This window comes from Microcebus murinus, chromosome 6, assembly GCF_040939455.1.
Source record: "Microcebus murinus isolate Inina chromosome 6, M.murinus_Inina_mat1.0, whole genome shotgun sequence".
Lineage (NCBI taxonomy): Eukaryota > Metazoa > Chordata > Mammalia > Primates > Cheirogaleidae > Microcebus > Microcebus murinus.
Window position 1 is genome coordinate 86,287,132 of NC_134109.1, and position 19,628 is coordinate 86,306,759.

At 36.5% G+C, this 19,628-nt stretch overlaps 1 protein-coding gene across 3 annotated transcripts in view; it reads left to right on the forward strand.

Moving 5' to 3' along the window:
- The window catches only part of SLC12A1 (solute carrier family 12 member 1), a 92,600-nt gene that overhangs the window by 257 nt on the left and 72,715 nt on the right, over positions 1 to 19,628 (forward strand). Inside the window, exons 2-5 of one of the 3 annotated variants that reach the window (XM_076004333.1) lie at positions 1,100 to 1,709; positions 11,945 to 12,076; positions 12,228 to 12,303; positions 16,949 to 17,044. In XM_076004333.1, the coding sequence (XP_075860448.1) occupies positions 1,290 to 1,709; positions 11,945 to 12,076; positions 12,228 to 12,303; positions 16,949 to 17,044 (724 nt within the window). In that variant the 5' untranslated portion in view covers positions 1,100 to 1,289. Of the gene's footprint in view, positions 1 to 1,099; positions 1,710 to 11,944; positions 12,077 to 12,227; positions 12,304 to 16,948; positions 17,045 to 17,578; positions 17,675 to 18,204; positions 18,301 to 19,628 lie in introns of all 3 variants that reach the window. The other 2 variants (XM_076004332.1, XM_012763537.3) reach the window with 2 other exon arrangements.

Sequence of the window (19,628 nt, forward strand, 5' to 3'; positions counted from 1 at the left end):
AAGGTTATTTGAGAGTTGAAGTTGAGATTTTTTTTTTTTATTCAAAGAAATAGCTTTAGTAACTGTTTGAGAGAGGCAATTTTTTGTTTATATTTATCTCATCTTTCTAGAATGTTCTTTGAAAAGCCAAATTTCAAGAGATCGATAAAGAAATATCATTCTAAATAAAGTATTTTAATTGGTTCATAGGGTACTTTAAAAAAATAAAGTATTTTAAGACAGGCCAATACTGTGGAATTGTGAAAATTATTATAAAGTCTATTCATCTCGCAATTAAATATAAACCTCTCAATTATTAAAGGCCTTTCATTAAAGGGAGTTAGTAGAGCATGATTATTTTACCTAAATATAGCACACAGCTTCATTAAGGGCTATGACTTATGTCCTTACCCCCAAATATTCATGTATTTCTATTAAAGTTTACATAATTTGTTTGCAAAACAAACAAATATATGAGCAAATGAAACATTTTGAAGGATAGTAAAAGATCCAAGAATTTACAGAGACATCAGCTTGACAGGATATGTTTTTTAAATTCACATTCTAAAATACAGTTTTTCACTTGTTACATAGGTAACAAAACATTTCTAGAACAATTTTATTACTTGAACAGACACAGATTTTTCTAAACTAGCAAGAACATATTTTAGAAGCTTTTTTATTTCTTTTCATTTTATTTGTTGTATAATTTATATTCCTATCAATCATAAAGTATCTTGCAATTTAAGCATGTAGTGCTATCAACGAACTGTTTTTCAGGCTCAGAATATTCTAATCAGTTCTTACTGTAGTCAGTTGGTAGAGTTGTATCTTTTCTAAAGTCATATTGAATTCAAGTGCAGTGAATCCAAGCAAATACTACAAACCCACATGAAGTTTTCGTGACTTCATTGGAAGTTCTGTTTGCTGAAGCAAGTCTCCAGTTATTTATTACACAATTTAATTGCTCAGGTGACTAACGTTCCTGAACAGGCATTTTTTAGTGAAATGAATTTAAAATTGTATGTTTTGTAAAAGAAAACTATTTCCTCTTGCCCCACCCCTACTTAAATATATTTGCATTGCTTGGAACAAGCTTAATTTTCTTTTGCAATGACAGCTTTGAAGAACACCCTGAAGATTATATAGGAGACAATATATCAAGAATCTATTTATTGAGTCCATCTAAAACAAAAGCCAGGAGCTCCCTAATGTAACCACTAGTGTTTATTTCGAGAAGAGAAATATACAGATTTTTCTTTTCATGATCACAAAGTAGATAGTTTAGTCCAAAAAATCCATTTTGGAAGATGTCACTGAACAACTCTTCCAACGTATTTCTGGATTCGGTACCCAGTAACACCACTCGCTTTCAAGTCAATGTCATAAATGAGAGCCATGAGGGCAGTGGGGCTGTGAATGACAACGCCGACCCGCCACATTATGAAGAGACCTCGTTTGGGGAGGAAGCCCAGAACAGACTCAGAATCAGCTTTAGGCCTGGGAATCAGGAGTGCTACGACAACTTCCTCCAAAATGGAGAAACTGCTAAAACAGATGCCAGTTTCCATGCTTACGATTCTCATACCAACACATATTACCTACAAACCTTTGGCCACAACACCATGGATGCTGTTCCCAAGATCGAGTACTATCGCAACACCGGCAGCATCAGTGGGCCCAAGGTCAACCGACCTAGCCTGCTTGAGATCCATGAGCAACTTGCAAAGGTAAGCTTGAAGGACGCGGGCAAGTACCCTCCTTTATTCATTCCTTCAGGTCATTCCCTCCTCTCTCATAAATGCCATGAATGTGAAACAGTCAAAGGAAGAGGTCTGTTCCAAACCATCCATCTTACTTATATAACTGTCTCAAGTTCCCCCCTAAACAGAAAATATACAAGAAAGTGTTTCCCAAATGTTTACTTTGGGAATGTTTACTTTTCCCAAATGTTTACCTTAGGATAGAGAACTAAAGAATTAACTCTAAAAGTTGGGCAATATGTCATATCTTGTTTACAATTTTAGTCTACTCGATTCACACTTGGTTAAACATGTCAAACTGAATCCTAAGTTGGTTCCACCTCAGTGTTAATGCCTCTATACCAACTATTTACAAAAAAATCACTTGTGCTTGCAATAGTTAATACCCTGGGTGCCAATCTTTAGTGTGCATGGGCATTTTTTTTTTATTATTTAAAGGGAGAGTAGAGATTCTTATGAGTCTGCATTTTATCCCTTCCTCTTTAAAACTTTGCCTAAGCCTCCTGAACACACTTAAGCATATAAAATAACTAAATTAAATTTACATACAGAAGCTGCAGAAGTGGCTAAACTTTTCATTATTTAAGAAATATAGCCAGGGTTCCCAGATCTGCTAGAAGTATGAGGCAGCATTTTTTGCTGATCTTGTAGCAAATCATTTAGAAGCTTATTAGATTTCTTCTTCCATAGCTTGCTCTAAAATATGTTGATGGACTTTATCTTCCTACTCTTCTGGAACACAGTTTGGAATGAGTATCATCCTTTATGGAATACAACTACTTGCTAAAAAGAATATTTAGATGTCACATATTCAAATGGGTTTACTCTTGACCAGGTTTTGAGTAGAGGGGGAAAAAATGATGAAAACAGTTCGTTTCATATTCATTCATTCAATAATTTTTTACTAAATGATTACCCACTCCAGAGATGCTAGTAGTAATACTGCTCTCAGGAAAGATGCAAATAAAGGCAAAAAAAATCTCTCTTTAGTTTCTGCTCATCCTTCCTTCCATCTCCAAAACTTATTCCCCTTGGCTGCTAGGGTCCCTGATTCTAGGTCCTCCTGCAAGGGACTGAGTGACTTGCTGAGGAGGTGCCCATGTTCTCAACTTTGTTCCCTGTCCCCTCTCCCCATCACACCTTGCTTGTCGTATATGCCATCCATACCAGTCACGCTCTGTTGAATGGCTGGTTTCTTTATAGACATAAGATTTAGATTTTATCTGGAATACTTGGTGCTTTAATCAAAAGAAGTTAGCAATACGGCCATTTCAGACAAAACAGCAGCCCCCAAGAAGAGTTTTGAGAAGGGAGGCAATTTGAAACTCCTGAAATCAGACTGAGGTGTCACTTTCCTTTTCTATGTGAGGGGAGAGGAAAGGAAAATGGCAAAAGAGAGAAAAAGGAGAAGGAAAGGAAAAAGAAGGTTGACAGTCCCAGGCACAAGGAATTTCCAAGATGTGGAAGGGGCAGAAAGAGAAATTTAGGGCTTTATAAAGAGATTTTGATTTATTCTGAAGAAGTAAATTGAACTAAAGTTCTTTAAAAAAAAAAAAAAAAGACCTAAAATTCTATCCCACAATAGTTTACCACATTACACGTGACAATTTTTAAAACTGCCTCCTTCATTAAAATTAGTATCAAAATTAAATACTCTCCTTCATCTCCAATTTACCACAAAAGAAAATAGAATTTTAACTCTATTAAACAGGAAATGGAGTAAACTCATATCGTTCTTAGGACTGACATTCTAGAGAGAGAGAAGTAGCTTATTTTTAATTTCTAAAGTCATGGCTTATATAATCATTCAATAAAGGGAGAAAAGCCCTGAAAGAACAGTTGTTTAGAAAACCATCCCCCGAATGACCATGCAATAGAAATATGACAACTGCATTTGACAAATTTGATAGCTATTTAGGATATCATTCCACCTTTGAAGAGATAAAATGAGACTAAGGACTTAACATTGACTTACAGGACTTTTTTTCTCAGACACAAAGGAATGGAAAATTAAATATATTAAAATCTAAGTTTAAGCTCAAGTCCCTAAATGATCATTTTGAACCAGTATAGTAAAAAGTTATCCTGCTTATAAACTTGACCCTCACTTATCTAGGGTACTTCATCCTGATTAAATCAGGTAGAGGTATCCACATTATGTTATGTTTGTTTGTTTGTTAACATGTAGTCAAGTTGCCAAACATTAAACCCACATAAATCAATGTATTAAATGCTTATCCTTTATGAAAGGACAAAAATATACAAATGTTTTCCCTAAAAAATAATCTTTTCTTAAGCATTTCAAAGTTCAAATTCATAACTTTAGCATTCAAATCTGGGATATCTAAAATTAGTAATAATTTTAATAATTGGAGTGGAATTCAAATTTAACCATGGAATCTACAATGTGCACGTTCCTGCAACCACTAGCAGATTCCAGTGTTGCTGAAGGTGTATGGACCAGTCTGCCTCTCCTTGTGTCTTCTTTGCTAGTGAATTTGATTTAACTGTTTTCTCCCCCTCACGTAACAGATGAAGACCTGCAAAGCAAGGTAGCTTTGCTGCCACCTCCTGTGGTCCTTGACACTTTCACGGTAGTTCCTCAAATTGCAGCTAGAAATCATCAATAAAATAAACATTACAAAATTATACTCAGACACTTCATAGATTTGGTATGCAAAAAATATAAATAATAGTATTTATTTAAATCATTTAAAAGTGCAAAGTATTGACATAGTAAAAGTAAGGCAATATTTTTTATACCCATGATTATAATGCTATTAAAAACCAGATAGCGATGACACATTCATACTGAATAACAGACTATTTTTAGACAGACTACCAGTTGAATTTTTGTGCAAATCCTGGTTATAATTTCCAAGCCAGAAAAAAAAATTACATGACTAGATTATTCTAATAGGCAAAATGAAAAATAGGCTAAAAGACTTTATTTGAAGCCTCTGCCTTACGTGAAACTCTAGGTATGATAGATATTGACAAAATTTGTAATCCTAATGATTCGAGATTCTCATTGAAGAAATGCTTTTCTTTTTCTATGGAGGAATGAGCTAAATGCTTATATTGGTGGCTATTAATTATGGATTTCTGAAAATTCTAATTAAAAGCAGATAAAAACACTGTCATTTATTTACTCTGCAATATTGTACAAACTACATAACTTCTATTTATCTTGCAAGATGCTAGTATTAGTTTATGTGCATATAAAGTTATAAAGTCTAGCTCAGTGCTTATAATGGGTAAGAATTCTATAAATGGCTGTTGATGTTGATAGTGGCAATTTTTATACTAGCTTTTTATTTAAAAAGTAAAATATACCTGGATAAAATATTGAACAAGTACTAAAAAATATACAGTAAAATGTGCCTCATCTAACATGAATCTTTCAGTTATTCTTTCCAGGGTAATCATTACTGACAGTTTCTAGTAAATCCTTCTGGAAATTTCCTAGGCTTATATGAACATTTCTAAGTATCTATATTCATATCTAACTTTTTGCCTGTATTATTTTTCCAAACATGTATTGAAACATATTTTACACATTGTTCTGCACTTTGCTGTTTCTAACAATGTACTTTATCTTTCCTCATATGAAATCAAAACATATGAAATGATTATTTGATATCTGGCAAAGATTAATCTAGTAACTTTACTTTGTAAAGAGAATTCTGCTTTTAGTATCCAACCTTTTCACACACAATTCCAAACTACAGGACTAACTGAAATAGAACTCCTTTTCAGCATTGCTAACCACCATTGCTAGTATTTCAGAAAAAAGATATAATTACAAAGGATTCATGAAAATATATAGATAGCCTTTATATCAAAATCATGTGCTATGATGTCATTGAAATAAACCATCTATTAAAAACATAAAATATTATAAATATTAAGACAGAAATATTATTTTTAATGAGGCCAACCATATGGAAACTGATCCAAAACAGAAACAATGGGATGACTTCACAATTGGGCCATTAGGCTGTTAACAACTAAAAATAATTTGTAAATAAAAGCATTAAGATTAACTTCAGGGTGATAATAGCCAAACTTTCATTGAGACTTTTTCATGCGTCAGACGCTATGCTCACAATGTAAAAATTTCTCATTCAATCCTTACAACAACCTCTCAAGGTGTAGGTACTATTATTATTGCTATTTTATAGATGGTGACCATTTTATAAAAATGCTATGGATCTTTTAGAAGAGAAAACAAAAACTTGGGGAAGTCAATGAACTTCCAAGGTCACAAGGCCAAGGTTAGATGGCTAATAAATTGAGTGCATGTCTGCATGACTCCAGAGTCTTTGCTATTTATCACTACTTTCCTTCCTCAGTCTACTCTCCCATGGCACTTTGCCTTAGCTCATTCAACAGCCATAGAGAATGGTCGAACTCAGACACAAAGAAGAAAAATCACAGCTCAGTTATGATGGGCTGAGCAGGAGGTCCTTCCTTATTTCAGTCCTGTTTCTGGGACTGTGCCAAGAGATCATACTGCTTGTCCTACAGAATTATAGGTCTCAATCATTTTCATGGTCATCGTAAAAAGCATTTATTAAGTATTTATTTACAAGAGCTACTGTATAAAGGGCGCTAAAGAGATTTGACCTCTTCCTTCTAGAATTTTATGATATAAGTCAAATGACGTTGTTATGAATAGAAATAAAGGACATGTAGTCAAGTTGACAAACATTAAACCCACATAAATCAATTTATTAAATGCTTATCCTTTATGAAAAGACAAAAATGTGCAAATGTTTTCTGTAAAAAGTAATCTTTTCTAAAGCATGTCAAAGCTCAAATTTGTTAACTTTAGCATCCAAATTTGGGATATCTAAAATTAGAAATAATCACTAAGCTAACAGCAGCGAAATAAACATTAAAATTGAAGTAATAAATGCCTTACAGGCCAGTGGTGACCAGAAGCCACCCCTAATATAGTTGTTGGAGTAAAATTCTGCAACTAAGGGTTCATTCTGATACTTGTTAGATTTTCTTAGTATTCAAGGACACTTCCCCTCACACTATTAAAATAATCTGTGGGAAAAAAAACAAAAACAAAAAAGTATAATTTCCCATTATAAATAGTTCAGTAATGGATGGTGAGAAAAATAGGAGTTCTTGTAAAGGTATACTTGGAAAATATTAAGAACCTTTTAATTTTCTTTTTTCATATACCAGTTTATTTCACATAGCTAACTTCTGGCCTGAGTTATTAAACATACATCAATTTGTGTGTGAGATATATATCTTCAGATATAGGAAAATTCTATTATTGCAAATTGTGACCATTGGTAGTAAATATAGGCATAGTTTGCATTAACTTTTAAAACAAGAAAAACAAACCTCTCATTTTCATCATTTAAAATACTAGCCTTTATCACAAATGGATAGAAACACACAAACATAATAATATTGATCAATAAGATAGGAAAATATGGTTAGAATCACATGCTTTCTATTATGAAATGAACCTTACGAATTATCTAGGTCTTAGTGGGATTGGTTTTTAAATAATTCACTGCCAAAAGTGAGAGGGGTTTAGATAGAATAAGACTGGCCATATGTTAATAATTGTTGAACCTGGGTGATAAGTACATGAGATTTATTATACTATTATCCTTACTTTGGCATATGTTTAAATGTGTCAATAATAAAAGAAAGTTTAAAACAATGGGAGATCATCTAGGCCTAAATATTTAGGGAACTATTTCTCAATAATGGTCTAAGAATTCTATCACCCTGAGATTAAAGGCTCAAAACTTGAATGCATGCATAAATAGCAAATATTATCTAGTTGGAATTAAAGAATAAACACATTTATTTCCTCTGCTTCGATGATACCTAGAAAGATATTTGTTATTTTTCTGGAGCCTGAAAAATCATATTACATGTTAAATAAAATAATTTAATCTTTCTTCTTACAACTCTTTAGTCATTTGCCATTTAAACCACGCATGATTAAAGATTCACTAGTTTACCAGTATTGGAAAGGAAAAAGTCTTTTTATCAAATGATCTTTCTTTTTTTAAATGTACTTTATTTTAGCTTCTCTGAATCCTTAATGCTCAGGTAAAACTCTTGGTAAATAAATAATCATTCCCTAAAGCTACACATTTAAAATGCGTTTATAAAAGGTTACAGGTCATCATTTATGGTAATGGAGTGTGAACAAACAAATCAATTCAAAGTGTGAAGGAAAAAACTAGTTTCAAGGCAGCAATCATAAAACTTTTAGTTTCTGAGAATTTGGTCTCAAGAACATGAACCAGTTGGGAATCTGAAAGCCACTGGTTATAGCTCATACCCACCAAGTCTCCACAAACCCTCAACCCAAAGTCATATTCAGTACTTTGATGATAAGTTGAATTTATAATTGCTGTTCTGACTTACAAATGAGGCATTTATTAAAAAGTGAAACCAAGATTTGCTTTGCCATGCCAGAACAGGAAGATGGCAAACACAGAAAAATGATTTTGACTTAGAGTAAACTGGTTCAAAATAAAATTTTTGGAAAACTCACTGGATTTATTCTCATTGGCAGTATCAAAGAAAGATAAAACAACTTGCTGGAGGACACACCCTGAGTTGATTGCACAGCCAAAATTGGATCCTAAGTCTCCTAGTTTATATGGTGCAGGATTTTTTGGCTCCTACATGATAGTGAGCAATGGAAATGGTTTCTATGCTTATAAATTTTCTCTCAGATCTTAATAGTCAACAAGAGAAGTATGCATTCAAGGTGTTTTTTCCTTGTCTATGGTCTAAATATATTTAAAACTTTGAAACTCTAGCAGGTTGAACATATTTACCTAAGGGAGAGTTGAGCATCATACACTGACTATTTTTTTTAATAATTTAGAAAATGTTGCTTTACTAATTTCTGTTTCTGTATATGGTAGTTTCTCTGCCCTGTTCTCAGTGAATATTCTTGCATCATATTGTAAAGTCCTAGTGATAAATTGAAGAACCATTAAACTATGACCAGGAGAGGCATCTATCAGGAAGCAATGTTCATTTAAGGGGAAATTTTAAATATATTATTCATCCTTTAGCCTACTTTGTAAGATTTTTTTTTATAGTCATTGGTATTCTCATTAATTCAGATCTAAGAGTCACAGTCAGCATTGAAGTTCATCAGGTAGCAGAGTAATTTCCTGGACCTTCCTTCAAGTTCAGGTTTAATCAGAAAACATGGGTTTTATTCCCAAGACTTCTTTAAAAAGACAAGTGACTAAGGCTACATCTCATGGGATCCTCAATTAATCTAGGCAAGGAAAATTGCCTTTTCCCCAAATAAGTAGTTGCTGTTGGTCTGGCTATGGAACCTTGATTAACTAGAATATTGACAATTAAAAAAAAGTTATTCTCAAATCAAGGCAAATAAACATATCTCCTAACCAAATAATATCTTCAACATTCATGGACATTTTAACACATTCCTCAATTCCCTGCTCTCATTGATTATACGTTTCAGTTATGAAAAATGAAAGTTACATTTGACCCATTCAGCTGCCTTATGTGTGTAGAATTCTTTCAGAGAAAAAAAGTGTTTTTAATTGACTGGAAAACAGCCCCAAATGTTTCATCCATCTGAAATCGACTGTATTGTATAGATCTATGCTGTTCAATATTGTAGCATTTCAATTGCTCATGTGGCTATTGAGCATTTGAAATGCAGCTAGTCCAAATTGAGATGTGCTGTCAGTGAAATATATACACTGGATTTCAAGGACTTAGTATGAAAAAAAAGAGTATAAAATAGTTCACTAATATTTTTATACTGATTATATGTTGAAATAATATTTTATATAGATTCTATTAAGCAAAATATATTTTTAAAACACTCTGTAATTTAGTTCCCTCCTACAAATTGGGGCACAACTACTGCTAACAAATATTTATATTGCAAATATTAGAAATATGATATTCTACAAAGATTAAATATATTTTTAAAATTTAGGAGTCCATATCTAAACCCAAGTTATTTACCCAATTTCTTTTTACTTTTTAAAAAGTAGCTACTAGAAAATCTTTGCATTATATACGTGGCTTGTATTTGTAGCTGATATAGATCACTTGTTTCTGCTCTGCCAGCTCAGCCTCAATTTCTTTGGACTTTGTTTATACATATCTTACATTGGTATGAATATATGATGTCAGTTTTCAATTATTTGTGCAAATAGGGACTGGTGATGCTTAAGATTAACATATTCCTCAGGTAATTCAAAACTAAATTTTAACTATGAATTTTAATCTCCTCTGTCATTCAACTTTTTCCCAATGCTGTCAAAAAATAATAAGATAACCTGGCTTGGGATTCATTCTCTTTATCTCCCTTTTGAAATGTGGTTTGCACAGAGTAAACAATAAGAAATGGACAGCCCCACAGGGAAGAAAGGGAAAAGAAATAGGCGGCAAGAATGGATAAGAAACTAGGGTGTCTGCTCCCAAATGGTAGAGATCAGGGACTTTCAAGTCCACCTGAGGGATTCAGCATTGTTTATTGACAGTTTGCTATATGGCAAGCCCTTCACTGACACTAAGGAAAGTAATCCACAACACAGAATGACTACTAGCATTCTGTAATAATGGCAATTAAATGTTAAATCTTTCACCAATTCAGTTGTCATACAATGACTCTTAGTACATTGATTAATTTAGTTATCCAAGTGTCACTATGGTACTATGAACAAAGTCTCCTGGGAGAAGAAAGTCAGGGAGAAATCCTTGCTTAGGTAGAAAAGAACAGGTTGGAAGAAAAAGACAAGAAGTCAGTGACATGGAGTAAATAGCCCAAATTAAGGTCAGTTTATAGTGGGTATGCTAATGACACAGTAAAGGCCAAAGAAAGAAGAGCCCTTGAGGATGGCAAGTGCAAGAGCATCAATCATCCTAAAACAAAACAAAAAAAGAGAAGACTTTATAATAAATACTGAATGTTTATTTCACACCAGTCCCATTTTAGAGGGGAAAAAATGCTCTTATCCAAGACTTTCTAGCTAGTGATGTCAGAACATATCATCTTAGACTTAAACCAATTTAGACCACTTAAATACGATAAAATTATTCAATAAAGATGGTAATTAAGTGCTGAATCTGAGAGACTTCTCCAATGGTTTCAAAACCATTCCTAGAAAAGGAAGCTTTGTCCAGAGCTCAAAGAGGTGTATGGTCTACCCAAAGAGCCAGGTAGGAGCCAGATAAGCTAAATGAAGTAGGTTCATCTGAAATTATTCAAAGTCACATCTAAAGGGAAATTAGAGATTGAGAGTTATTCTTAATTTGAAAGAAACAGAGCTGTTTTCTCCCTCATTGACCTCAGAGACTATCCTATTGAGAAGGATGATCTTTTTCAGAATTAAGCCACAGGAATAAAATGACATAAAAGTTCAAACCCTTATTTATACTACTTCTTATTTCTACTCAACTAGTCTTTCTAGTAGTCGGTTATGAGACTTCTTATCTTCTATACAATAGTACATTCAACAATTCTCAGGCAAAGGCGTATGGAATCTGAGAGAAACTTCCCCTATAGGAATAACATTCTTGTAGTCAGCCATCCAGTGACTTTAAACTTTTGCAGAATATTTTAAACTTTTTTTTTTTAGAAGACAGTTCTATGTGCTCTTCAACTGAATCTTCTTAAAGATCCTCTGAGACGAGTATAGAAATTTTATCATCATGATTTTAGATGAATAAAACGAAGCTTAGGGAGGTTAATGGAAAGAAGTCCAGAGACTCTGCATAACTGAGGAAAGTTCTCTCTCTGTCCCACCTAACAGGCCTTCTAAAGACTCTCATCCACTCTTTCTGGGCTTTCCCTCCTTGCATCCCTTCTTCTCTTTTTCGTTCATTTTGTGTTCTGAATTTATCTCAATCTGACCACTTTCACCAAAGGAAATTTTCTCACTAGTGGAAGAACTGCTCAGGGTCCCTCCACTATCCCTGCAGTCTTAGTCATGCCTAAAAAATCACTCACAAAAGGAACTCATCAGCTCCTAACGCGCAAAAAAAAAAAATTCTAAAATTACCAAAATATATTTTCCCCCACACTTTTTTTTGGGGGGAATGGGGTGTCCAAAGTTTTATGGCAATTGTTTTGATTTACCTTTAAATGTGTTATGGAACAGTTTGTTTGGTGACCAACTATTGTATTTTTGCTATCTATGACAATGCAGAATGTGGCGGTGGCCCCAGGTTCGGCTGACAGGGTTGCTAACGGTGATGGGGTGCCTGGAGATGAACAAGCAGAGAACAAGGAAGAAGATCAAGGCGGTGCTGTGAAGTTTGGATGGGTGAAAGGTGTGCTGGTGAGAAAGCTCCTCTGTTTACAATGGGAACTGTCCATTCAATGCTGTAGCAGATTAGGTGTTCACAAGGCCGGGACACCAGCATTACAAACATGGGTCTTGCCCCACTGTCACTTCTCATGTCTTCTTTCACTGTCCCTTCAACCCACAGGTCAGATGCATGCTCAATATCTGGGGGGTCATGCTCTTCATTCGCCTCTCGTGGATTGTTGGAGAAGCTGGCATTGGTAAGTATTTTTCCTGAATAATTTTTTAATATCAATTATAAGCTCAGTAAGCAGCTTGCTTTCACCATGAATGCTAAATGTGAGATGAAGGTCACAGAAATAATTTACACTTGGGCTCTTTGTACTTTGCCTCTTTGACAATGTTTGGCAGAGAGGAAAGGTGAAGAGCTAACTCCTGTGAGACTGGAATTTTCCAGCTTGCCAAACAGGTGAATGCTCAAGTGACTATTTCCATCTTTTGAAAGACTTTTAGGTGCATATAAAAGCATATTCATTTTAGATGACAATATTCATATTTTGGGACATATCAACATTTGCCTCTCATTTGTCACAGAGTATCCCTATAGTGATGATTGGCAAAAGTTCACTAAATAAAAATAACTTGTGGGAAAACCGGTAAAAATGTGACCTGACTAATAAAAAATGCTGAGTTGTTGAACATTTTCCAAAGAAAACACTTGTGTTACTTTCAGTTACCAGCAGTTAGAGAACAAAGGTTAATAAAATATTGCCAGCTATAAGCTTAAAATGATAGGTGAAATAACTCAGATAATGTATATTTCTAATGTTTTTTTTTCCCTAAATGGGAAATGAATGATAATGACATTATTTTAAGAGTGACGATTTAAAAGTTTTTAAATATTATATTGCATTTAAAATATTATTTCTTCTGGCAAATCTTTTTGTGTTAAGAGTAAATTAGTAAAATTTATATGAAAAATTTATTTGAATTTTATCAAAGCTCCCGATTGAATGTGATAAAAATTAATGCTGTTCTACTCCGTATATGGAAAAAAATTATAAATTCACTTTCAGGGGAAGACTTAGCATCAAGAACATAGACGTTCAAATGTGCTTTCAGATACATTTCCAGAAGGTATCTCAATTCACATTTTTAAAGGTAGTTGGTCACTATTTATTGCCTTCGCTCCTCAAAACACATTTAGAATCACCAGAAAGCTAAGTCGAAAAAGAAAGGGCTAAGCTGTAAATTGACAAATTGGCACCAGTTCCCATAGTTTTTCCGAGTTTCATGTTTGGCAACTGCTGGGTTCCTGACAAAGGGCTGCTTGCCGGTTTTATGGTGCATATCAAATGAGTGCATACAGCCACAGGGTCCAAAATAAGTATATGCTGTTCCATGGAAAATCTGCATCTTAATATTGCCAAGGTTTTGCTCCAGGGTTTCATGCAAAATTAGGTTTTTAAGGGCAGTTTAGTAACTTATTGAGATCATCAAGAAACATTACTTTGTTTGGAGGTGTGAGAGTAGCCAAGGGCAAGAATAATTCTTTTTAATGCAACTTATTTAACATCCATATGTTTGGGCAATAATCTGAACTTTAATCAGATCTTACATTACTCTTCATAGTCAACCCAGTTTCAAGTTTATTGCAAAATTGTAAAATACGAAATAGCTTATTACACTGTCGGACACTATCCTTGTTTTAATAAGGATTTTTTATTTAAGTAGTTAAATTATATGTTAGAAGAGATTAGCATTCTACCTGATGAGTGTTCAGTGGGTTTTTCTTTGAATGGAGGTTTGTGTTTTGTTGTTTTCTTTTCTTTTAAATTCTCAAAGGATAGACTTTAGTGAGTAGTAGAAACTTATTATCAACCTTAGTTTTACAGACCTTTGCTGTGAACCTAAAGCTAAATGAGTTAAGTCACTCTCTGGGCACCATTTGGGTTGCCTTTATTGGCAAAGAAAAGAAACAAATGCAAGTATTTTCCTCTCGCTTTGGGCATAGTTTGGGGAAGAAGTCTGAATACATTTGCAAGTACAGACCTTGGGAATAAAGCCAAAGGGAACCTGGAGCCAGAAATCACAGTAGCTACAGCCCTTGAGTAACCATTCTGGGGCTAAAAGTTGTGGCTGTCTTGTTCCCAAAAGCAAGTGGTAGAATGAGCTGATAATGCTGTCTAGTTGTTCTCTCTCTCGGAGACCTGGGCTGGGGCAAGATGGTTTCCAAAAAGGTACACACTAAACAGGGAAGTCGGGTGTGAAAAGCAGGTATATGGCCTGAAGCCAGTCAATTGTACTCTGTGAATTTCACTATCTCTTCTAAAACTTAGGGAGAGGGTTAGAGTTAATCCTTTCCCAATCAATTCTTTGAAGATAAAGCTAAAGAAGCTTTCTGAACAGGCATACACAAGTTGAGATAGGCGGAGGGTAGCTTAGTCATCTTACTGTGGAGTGCATAGAAATTATCTGGGAAGTTGGGTTAGGAAACTGCAGAATCCTGGGATTCACTCTTAAAGATCCAAATTCAGTAGGTGTGGACATTTTTAATAAGCACCCCAGGCATTTCCTGAAGCAAGTGGTTCAAGGACCACACTTTGAGAAAACAATGGACTGAGTATTCTCTAAGCTGCATTTTCCCCTAGGATTTTATTATGTTTGACTGTGAGAGAAGCAAATCCTTTGTTGCTTAAAAGTATGAAACTTTGTTCCAAGATTTCAAATGGTTTACAGAAACATGTGCAATGCAGCAGGATGAATTAAGAATTCTTGAGAAAATAAGAGGCAAAGGGAAAATAACAGTGGGAAATAATATTAAGTTAGAGTAGATTTAATGTCATGAAATGCAAACTATATGTTCCTGTACAGTTTCTGGGGTGTGCTAAACATTTGATATCAGATGTCCTCAAAACAAAGTCAAGAACAAAATAAATGCAAAAGATAAAAATAAATCACATTTAGTGGCACAAGGAGGTGAAGACACATAGTGAAACAGAGGTGATTCTCACCACAGCATCCCTGCAATAGATATGAAGAATTTAGTGCAACTATTTCTTACAACCCCTAGCTTTTAAGAGTCTACAGGGGCCAAAGCAATATGGTCCAAGTTTGCAGCTCATACCCAACAGTTACACTCTTCCCACTGCACTTTAATCTGCAAGATAGCACAGAGGCTTCTGCTAGAGCCAGGGTAGAGCTGGGAGCATTAAAGGAGCCAGCCTCTAGTACCAGATTCCCATTTCTGTCCTTTATCTCTTTCCTCTTCCCCTTCTCCTGGGACATAGCCAGACAGATCACAACCTCTCTTGACTCACTACCATTCTAACCATCCATGGGACAAGACAGTCTGCCAACACTATGGGGCATTTTCTTTATATAAGGGAGCACATCAAACAGCCCAGACCAGAGCATTCTGGATGGAGCCATGGTCAGTTCAGTGGCTGTGACCTCACAACCTTCTCCCTGAATCCTGGATCCGCCTCTATTGGAGAGGGTATTATAGGGGAGGAAAAGCTGTTTCCCTCTAACCCACCTTAGGTTCATTGGCCAGGACCCTATGAATGAGACTGACCAAAGTCAGATTAACAAGAGAAAAACAAACAGAAGGTTATTGGCATGTTCATGGTGCATTCAATGATAAGGTACTCAGGGTAGTGGTTAGAACATGGGTTTATATGCCATTTTAACCAAAGGACAATAAAATTGGAGAGAAGTGACAAGACAAGGAAAAAGACCTTTTGTTCCCAGCGTGGCAAACTGTGGGAAGGTAAATAGATGGGGAAGCTAATGGATGAAAAGGGTTTGTTTTGTCGATTCCTGTGGTGCTTTTCTTCAGGCTAAATAAGGGTCTTAAGTTGTCTCTCATGATTAGCTGCTGTTTTTCCTGGTAGAGAGGGAGGAGGGACACATGTACAAATTTACATCCTGCCTTTAAGCAAATAGGAAAGGGACCAAGGAGTTTTTCTTATATCTGCTCCTTTTCAATTGCCTTCAGCGCAAAACAGTCCTTACGGCAAAGTGGCATGTTCTGCTACCCTTCAGTCTCCTCCTGGCTGTGTGTTTCTTGCAGCTGAGAGCAGTCTCACCTTTCTCGAGTTCCGGCCTCTACTGCTTCCTCCCTCTCCAAATACTCATCACCCTTCTATACCATAAGATCCTTAAGGACAGCTCTTTCATTTCATTTTATTTGCTCATTGCATCTCTCACACTGCCTGCCACGCAGCTGGACATATAGTAGGCTTCTAAAAAGCAAGAGCTATTATGACTATTTTAGATAGGACCAAAAAGCAGTACCACTGACTGTGTTCTGTGTTCCGTGCTCCATGCTAACCACTTTACACATGTGTTCTTTCTAATTCCATTGCCAATTTTGGCTCAGAAAGTGAGTAACTCGCCAGAGATCCTACAGCCAATAAGTTAATATAGTTTAATTTGATTCTGTCCACTCTACCCATCTGCCGGATGAACAATTTGCTATATACTGTGTGTAATTTTCCACCCCTACATAACCATATGTACATAAAAAGGTAGTTACTTGGGAGGATGAACATTTAGTCTCCCCTTATATTGACAGCTTGGAACTGTAGACCAAATATTATGTTTGTAGGTGTGCAGAACTTCATCAAAGAGGGGGTGGTCATTAAATTTTGACCAGACATAGTCGTCTTGTTGCAGACAACTTAGGAGTGCACGTTTTAGCTCTTGAGTTTCTCGAAACCCGAGCTATTACTGGCAGAAAACTTCAAAGCTGAGCACTCGCTCTCTGTGTGATTTCCCGGCCAACATCTTGAACTCAAATGTGATTTTTCAGTGATTGCCCTAGATTTGCTGGCGATTATGTAAATAATCTAAGGGATTGTTCCACCATTTAATGCCTTTATTTTTCCTCTCTCAACTGAGGTCTTGGTGTGATTATCATCGGCTTAGCCGTGACAGTGACTGCTATCACTGGTTTATCCACCTCTGCTATTGCCACAAATGGATATGTCAGAGGAGGTAATTAAATTTGTGACCTGCACCGTCATTTGTAAGGTAAAGCCAACGCAGGCTCTAATAGTTCACCACTGACCTTTCGGGAGTGTTTGCAAAGGTAATGCGAGAGTTACCTGCTCCTTCTCCCCTCCCCCAGGCAAAGGGATGCGAGAAAAACGGAGAAGGTTTTTAACCTTTGTCAAACCCCCAACTTCCTCATTCAGGTTCCTCAGAAGTAAGAAAGAAGGTCAAGTGTCATGTTTTCTCTTTTCACAGCCAGGGTAGTTTCTCTCCCAGGATACCCACGTAAGTCAACTTCTCCTTTCCAGGGCTGCGGTTTCGATTGTGTTTGTTTTAGAAACCATCCTTCATCCTGATGAGCTGTTCTCCTCCGACTTGATCTTTATGCCTGGCATACCAGTTTCCCCTTAGCACAAAGAAACCCCTTTGGGGCCCAAGGCATGGACCTGAAAACGTAAAGGCAATCTAGTTTGCAGCACTAGGGAATCCAAGGAAGAAAAGTAAAACGTAGTATCTTCTATCTTTCATTGCTAACAGGTCTCGGAGTTCTCATAATTCTCCTTTCCACCATGGTAACTTCTATTACTGGGTTGTCAACTTCTGCGATAGCAACTAACGGGTTTGTTCGTGGAGGTAAAATCTCTAAGATATCTAATGCCCTCATCACTCGTTACGGGTAGGCAAAAACTTTTTATATACTTCTTTTTGCTGGGGAACGAGAAAGTAGCCCAATGTTCTTGAAGCCTGGCTAAGTATTCGGAGGAGCCAGATGCAGAAGAAAACACAAGGCCTGGTGAGTAGAGTCCCTCTCTGCGCTGGTCACATCTGGTCTTGTTTCTAACGGACCTCTCTGGTACATTTCAGGTCATGCCTTACCGATGCACAAGTCCCTTGAGTAAACGGTTTAATTTTCAGGCAGGTCTGCACCCCTCTCGCCAGTGCTTCTTGGAGAGTGATTCCTGGACATGGCTTCAGTTTTAAAGTTTAGTACATTTCAGGTGCTTGCTAGACCTTCGTGGACCAGGATCTTTTAGAACATTTCAGGTTTTCGTGGGGAGGCTGATCCTCCTGTGACAAGATTCAGACAGCTGCCTCCTGAAGTCCCTACCAGTGACTTCTCCCTCAGTACTGGAGCCAAACACCTTTCTTGGGGGATTTTGCAGGTCTCGGATTCGTCATCATCGGCCTTAGCGTGGTGGTGACGACACTGACAGGTATTTCTATGTCTGCTATTTGCACAAACGGAGTAGTGAGAGGAGGTAAGCCAATTCGTTCACTTATGGCTACAGGCTTGACTGCTAGTAATGTCTAGAGTTGGTTTAATATTGGAAGTGAGTGTTGCATATTGCTAGTTAGTCCCCAAAGTCTTAAAATAAAATAAAAGAACCCAAATTTAAACAGCAAGGCAAAATGCTTCTCGGTTAAAATTAGGAGATCTCCAGAAAAGGTTTTTTCACCCATTTCCTATGATGAAAGGTGTTTATAAAGTGGAGAGTGACTATGTGCTTAGTAAGAAGACATGGATTATTCCAGCAAAATGCATGGTTTCTTTGTACCTTGGATGAGCCCCGCTGGCTCTCTCTGGGGTCCCCTCAGTGTGGGTCTCTTTCAGCGCCCCAGTGGGCACTACTGACAGTCCCACTCAGTAAACCACTTCTGCACCCAGCCCTCAGGGTTGGCCCCAAACCCTGCACTCGCAGGGGCCAGCAGGCACGGGAAGACCATTAAAAAGAAAAAATAAATAAATAAATGGAGAGTTACTTCCAAAACATCTAGGAGCAGGCAGGCCCAGGCAGAAAAGGAAGTGGATAAAGTTTATCATTGTTCTTCTAACTTCCTTTCTTTGGTTCTTCTGGTCCTGTACTTGGGAAGTTTATCTCAGAGCCTTCTAAAACACTACCCCTCCCACAACACACCTCCACCCCCAGCTTCTACCTGGCTCTCATTTTGACCAAGCCCACCTAGGTAACTAGGGGCTAGCTAATGTGTTCAATGCAATCTGTATAAAGGAAACAATGGGAATTTACCCTACCCAGATAATATGTTGCATTTTTTAGAGAGGACTTTGACCCCAAACCCAAAGGAATTACTACAGCGAAAGAAATTTCCTCACAGCCAAAAGTAATTTTATTTTGTTTTTAGCTGAATTTATTCAGTGTCATTCTTCTGCCTACTCGGTCCACCTTTAAGACCAGCTCAGTATAAGAAGTCATTAATTTACTATGGTCTGTGATAATCAGACTTCTTGATACTTTTCTTTTCTTTTTTCTTTTTTTTTTTTTTTTGAGACACAGTCTCACTCTGTCAACCTGAGTACAGTGCCAAGCTGTCAGCCTAGCTCACGGCAACCTCAAACACCTGGGCTCAAGCAAGCCTCCTGCCTCAGCCTCCCAAGTAGTTGGGACTACAGGCATTTACCACCACACACGGCTCATTTTTCTATTTTTAATAGAAACGGGGTCTTACTCTTGCTCAGCCTGGTCTCGAACTCCTGACCTCAAGAGATCCTCCCGCCTCGGCCTCCCAGAGTGCTAGGATTACAGGCATGAGCCAATCAGACCTCTTAACATTTAATATTTTCATTTGC